A 6,051-nucleotide genomic window follows, 5' to 3' on the forward strand; every position below is an offset into this window, starting at 1 on the left:
CCCCAGAATATAAACATGAGCATACTATTTAGTCTTTTTTGGAAAAAAAAATCAGATTTAGTGTGTTAACCATTCACATTCATGAAACTATTAAGAATGATTTAGAAGCCATGTCTAATGTAATTTTTATGTCTCACTGAGTCACACATTTCCAGTTCCATTTTGTTTGTTCTCCCAATGACATATTAATAAAACACTAGGCTGAAGTTAATCAGTATTAGAGAAAAAAAATTGGTGGAAGCAGACACCAAGGAATCACTTTATAACTTCAAAATAAATGGTTGTATAAAGAACATTCTCTCTACTTTAGACCTTTCATTTCGATGCCGTTGAGGATATCCATTCAAGGTTTCAAAGCCTGAATGCTGAAGTGGGCAAACGTGGAGCTTCCCACATTCTGAAACTTGCTAACAGACTGTATGGAGAGAAAACCTACAGTTTCCTTCCGGTAAGAACTTAGCACTTCACATTCTGAAACTTCCTGAATGATACAGACTCTTCCCAGCACAGCCATGTTGCAGCTCATTCATAAAAACAACAGAGAATGCAGGTGGAGCTTTTATCTTAGTGTTTCTAAAAGCTCCTTCCTGGATGTTTTATTAAAGCAAGGGTAGGACAGAGGTGGCGGCTCAGTGGGTAAGAGCTTCCGGTGCAAGCATGAGACCCTGAGCTTGGATCCCGGTACCCATGAAAGATGCCAGGCATGGCCTCACACTCTCCTGTAACGCCAGAACTGTGGAAATGGAACTAGGAGGATCATGGGCTTGTTGACCACCCTAGCCAGGTTCAGGAGAGACCTTGTTTAGAGGGAATAAGGTGGAGAGTGAGAACAGGACACCTGGCATCCTTCCCTGGCCTCCACAAATGCCCAGGTATGCACACCCATTTACACACATGTACACACATATACACCCCACACACATGCATACACATATGCACACACAAAGCAAAAGCGGATCTGAAAAGCCACTTGAAGTACAATCAACATTTGCTGATTTATGAAATGTTGATGTAAGATTGAAAAAGAATTAGTAGGCTTTGTATTAACACCAGAAATGTTAAATAAAGGGCTGTACTTACCACTACCGCCGTATAACCTTAAAAAGTGCTTAGGACAGTAAATTTAGCGTTGTGTGTTTTTCAGCACAATAGAAAAGTATAAAGGTTGGGTTTTAATGAAACTTTTTCATTCTTATGACTTTTTTTCTTTTCTTTTTGGGATTTTAGAAAACTTCTGTAGGGAATAGAAGTTATTCATGGCACTTTCTTTTTTCAAAAATAGGAGTTCTTGGCTTCAACTCAGAAAATGTACGGTGCTGACTTGGCCCCCGTGGATTTTCAACATGCCTCTGAGGATGCAAGGAAGGCCATAAACCAGTGGGTCAAAGGTCAAACTGAAGGTGAGAGGCTGAGCAGCTCTGATAGTCACCTTTCTCTTGCTGTTGCTCATACCCGACATAAGGAGAGAAAAGGCTGATTTTGACTCACAGTTTCGGTGGTTTTGGTCTCTAACCAGTTGGCCCTGTTGGTTTGGTCCTATGGCCACACAGTGCCTTGTTGTGAGACAACATGGCGGAGGAGGCCTGTCCTGTCCACCTCACCAGAGAGTAAAAAGAAAGAGGGAGAGACCAGTGTCTCACCATCACTTTCAATAGCAGCATCCCTCCCCCAAAGTAGGTTTGATGATGATGACCTATAATCCCAGCACTTGAGAGGCTGAGGCAGGAGGATTGCTTTGAGTACACATGGCAAAACTCTGTCTCAAAAAAGAAAGAAAGAAAGAAAGAAAGAAAGAAAGAAAGAAAGAAAGAAAGAAAGAAAGAAAGGAAGGAAGGAAGAAAGGAAGGAAGGAAGGAAGAAAATGCATTCCCCAGTGACCTAAAGACTTCCAAGTAGGTTCCACCTCTTAAAGGTTCTGCAGCCTTCCAATGCCGTATGGACCAGAGACCAAACCTTAAGACACAGGCATTTGGGGAACCCTCCGAACCTTAGTGGAACCACTGTGCACAGATTCTTACTCCCCTCCACTCTTCTTTCTCCTTCCCTCAGCTTCCCAATCCTGACTTATGTCCACTGACACTCAGATGCTGTTCCCTGGTATAAGGGACAACGTCAGATGTCAGAATTTTGTCAATGGAGAAATACATACAAGATCTAATGGAGGCAGTTGAGAACTTATGGGTTCTCCTAAACTACAATGTAAAGTTAAAACCAACTTGAAATGAAGAATAAAGTTAATAAAAATGCCTGCCCCAAAGTGTTTATAAAGTGCCTGTATTGAAAGAAATGGGTTGCAGTCAGACTATGTTTGGCCAACATCTTGTCCAGTAACTCAGGGAGTGACTCACCCTCTGGGCTCAATTCAGCTTTGTGATGGCTCTCTCTTCAGTCTTATTACTGTGTGAGTCAGCACCCAGGGGATCCCTGTCGGTTCCCGCCCAGCAGTGTGCCAGGCTGTGGAGAGAGTAACTTTTGCTTCTATAGACTTATCCAAGGATAAGTCTTATCTCTTGGGTATTGGTTAAAAGTCCCTTTCATGAGAGCAGGCTTCTGCTTAGCAGATTTGAAGACATAGTTTGCCAATGACCAAAAACATTTCCACTAAGGAATTTTGTTTGTTTTCTGTAAAAAACAACCATTCACAAAATAAGGGTTATTGTCTCTACCCAGGAAAGGAGAATGTTCTCATTTTAAATCTTTGAAGACATTTGACTTATTTTAGAGATTTTTTTTTCTGGTTCAAGGGTTGGAACCTCAGGACATGCTAGGCACACAGGTCTCAGTGAGACTTGTGGGTCTTACAAACTGGTTTATTTTAAGTAGAAACAAATTAAGTTAGTCTTTCCTAACTTAACACTAAGTTAAAATAAAGTATGAAGTCTATGTCTGAATCACATTGTAGAGCTAATAAATTATCAGTTCAAATTTGGAATTCCAATGTGGAGCTTTAAAAAAAAGCTGACTATCTTTTCAGGGAAAATTCCAGAACTGTTGGCTGAGGGTGTGGTTGACAGCATGACCAAACTTGTGCTGGTGAATGCCATCTACTTCAAGGGACTGTGGAAGGAGAAATTCATGAAGCAGGACACAACCGATGCTCCATTTCGACTGAATAAGGTCAGGTGACCCTACCATCCTGGGCTGTTCTTGGTTGTGTGTGAGTGCCAGGGATAGACCACAGGGCCTCCCCTATTACCAGGCCATTACCACTGAGGACTCTACCCCAAGACCCCAAATTCCTCTCTTCTCTAAAAGACGAAAGGGAATAATTTGAGTGTTTTACTTTGTTTTTTTGTAACCATTCAGAAAGACACAAAAACAGTGAAGATGATGTATCAAAAGAAAAAGTTTCCATTCGGTTACATTCAGGATCTGAAGTGCAAGGTGCTAGAGATGCCTTACCAGGGTGAAGAACTTAGCATGATCATTCTGCTGCCTGAAGACATTGAGGATACGTCCATGGGTCTTAAGAAGGTACCTGGTTCTCAACATCACGGTTCGGGTTTCCTTTCACTGTACTGTACTTAAACTTCCTGTGTGCACACTGCACTGTGTGCTCTTGCTGTTCATCCATGGACTTTATGCAAAATCCCTTGCCAGTATGCCACCATTTATGTTAAGACAGTCCATCAGGGCTTGCTCCTCTGAGGCCTCGTGTTATACAGTTAATTAGTGTTGTTATTATTATTACTTATTATTTGAAGTGCCCAAGTATGTTGTGCTAAGTAAGTCTCTGAAGCTGTCACTGAGACTCACTCCCAGCCCAGAAGCCTACAGTTTAAATGTTCAGATTATCTGCTGCTTTCGGTGAGCCATTGTGATAGAGGAACATCTAAGGATATAAAGGGGAATGTAAGTGATGAGTGGCCCCTCACAGGAAGTCCCTCGAAGTCTCTTTAAAGGAAGTCTAGTAAGAAGTGATTTACATCTTTGGGGATTGGGTGTCTCCTGACAGGGTTAGAAGTAGACACAACTGTGAAGAGTACAGTTTTCCCTCAGAAGTCCTAGGCCACCGTGTGGCGTAACTCTTGTTCCTTTCCACTGCACTTGCAACCAGGAAGGACCCTGCTGCCATTCGCACATGCAAAGGAGTTCTGACATGAATGTGGTCCTTTTGTCAGCTGTATTTTCTTGCTGGTGTTTTATTTTATTGCAAAACGAGGCTCTAATCTAAAGAAAGAAATTTTTGCTATCCGTAAGATAAATGGTTCTGTTCTAGTCTAGAGGAACAAAAATACTTGATATTTTTATGGTACTTGCTATGTATTAAACCCATTAAATACATCAGTGTATCCAATGGTCACAACAAAGCTACAAAGTTGGTGCCATTAGATTAGGGGTCATTAGTATCCCTATTCTATTCTATGTAGCTATTCTACTCCACTCCATGGACAAGGTTTTGCTGTGCAGCCTAGGTTGGCCTTAAGCTCACAGCTTCCATCAGTGGCTCCCAAATGCTGGGATTGCAGGCTGTGTGTCCCATACCAGCTGCTTGTCCTTGTTTTAAATGAACTAAGTCCCACACATTTTGTTCCTTTTTTATTTTTACCCAGGAGTTATTAGAGGTTACTTTGGCTATCGTGGAATTTACAGATCACTACAACTTTAGAAGGTTTCACAATAAATAGAAGAAATGTCTAAAATTTCCCTTGTACCATTCAAGCAAGCATGATAATAAAAGCTGTGATGGTCTATCAAAGTGATTCAGTGAGATGGGGGTTTAGGAAATCCTGAGTGGATGGAGGAATAGGTGGACTAAAGGAGGAGGAGAAGGGGAGAATCCAATGAATGGAAGGAGTGAGTGGAGAAGAGAGAGATGGGTAGATGGGTGAATGATGGATGGAGAGAACTATGGATGGGCATATGTGTACGAGAGTAGATGAATGGATGATAGTTCTGCTGTTAAATATTTTTGTACTTGGACCCTCAAGGACCTAGAAAATAGTTCTGCAGTATTTTACCAACTGACAGATAAAAATGAAATCTTTTAAGCAGAATCTGTTTAGACAGAAAGCATGAAGGAAACCCTATGAGCCGTGGCAACTGCGAATCCCTTCATTTGAATGGTACCTTATTACAGTAATAAATTAACTTCTTTATGCCCTACATTAATTCTAGATTGAGGAACAGTTAACTTTGGAAAAGCTTAATGAATGGACCAAACGTGAGAACTTGGAAACCATTGATGTCCATGTCAAATTGCCCAGATTCAAGCTGGAAGAGAGCTACACCCTCAACTCCAACCTTGGCCGCCTGGGAGTGCAGGATCTCTTTAGCAGTGACAAGGCTGATCTGTCTGGCATGTCAGGATCCAGAGATCTCTTCATATCAAAAATTATCCACAAGTCCTTTGTGGAAGTGAATGAGGAGGGAACAGAGGCAGCCGCCGCCACTGGAGGCATCGCTATGTTCTGCATGTTGTTGCCCGAGGAAGAATTCACAGTGGATCACCCATTCATTTTCTTCATTCGGCACAATCCCACAGCTAACGTGCTCTTCCTTGGCAGAGTTTGTTCCCCATAGAAGAGACTTTGGAGGCACAAGGCAGAGCTTAGAGTTTTATTCCCTGAAATTTTAATGATGATAATTTTCATTTGTCCTTGCCAATAAAACCTCTACCCAGAAACTGATCTTTAGTTTCCTTTGTATGTTTAACCCCATTAGATTTTTAAAAACAATGGCTTTACATCCATGGCTTTAGGTATGGGTGTCTATTTTGTTTTTGAACATTGAAAGTAATCCAATGGTTGCTGTCTTTTAAATAAATCAGACATATAGATTCTTGACCATGAGGTCACCTATGGAATTGACATACTCTCCTGACAGGCATGAGAAGGTATGGCTTTTTTCAAAGACAGTTGTTCCTCAGTCTAGAATTGGAGTAAGGCAAGAGAGAGACAGGCAGACAGTCAGGCAGACAGACGAGAGACAGAGACAGAGAGAGGAAACCGACAAATAATAATGCATTAATTAAATTAATGAATCCCAAATAACAATTACTATCCAGTTTCCCTTATGCTTTATGAAATGAAACCATGCTGTTTCTTTTGT

The 6,051-nt window shown here is 41.3% G+C and overlaps 1 protein-coding gene across 2 annotated transcripts in view; it reads left to right on the forward strand.

Annotated features, from left to right (window-relative positions):
* The window catches only part of Serpinb1 (serpin family B member 1), an 8,402-nt gene extending 2,772 nt beyond the window's left edge, over positions 1–5,630 (forward strand). For both annotated transcript variants that reach the window (XM_028882108.2, XM_037205840.1), the window contains exons 3-7: positions 311–448; positions 1,283–1,400; positions 2,975–3,117; positions 3,307–3,474; positions 5,119–5,630. In XM_028882108.2, the coding sequence (XP_028737941.1) occupies positions 311–448; positions 1,283–1,400; positions 2,975–3,117; positions 3,307–3,474; positions 5,119–5,523 (972 nt within the window). In that variant the 3' untranslated portion in view covers positions 5,524–5,630. The remainder of the gene's footprint in view (positions 1–310; positions 449–1,282; positions 1,401–2,974; positions 3,118–3,306; positions 3,475–5,118) is intronic.
* Positions 5,631–6,051: the final 421 nt, after the last annotated feature.

Source organism: Peromyscus leucopus, chromosome 5 (assembly GCF_004664715.2).
Source record: "Peromyscus leucopus breed LL Stock chromosome 5, UCI_PerLeu_2.1, whole genome shotgun sequence".
In the NCBI taxonomy this organism is placed as follows: Eukaryota; Metazoa; Chordata; class Mammalia; order Rodentia; family Cricetidae; genus Peromyscus; species Peromyscus leucopus.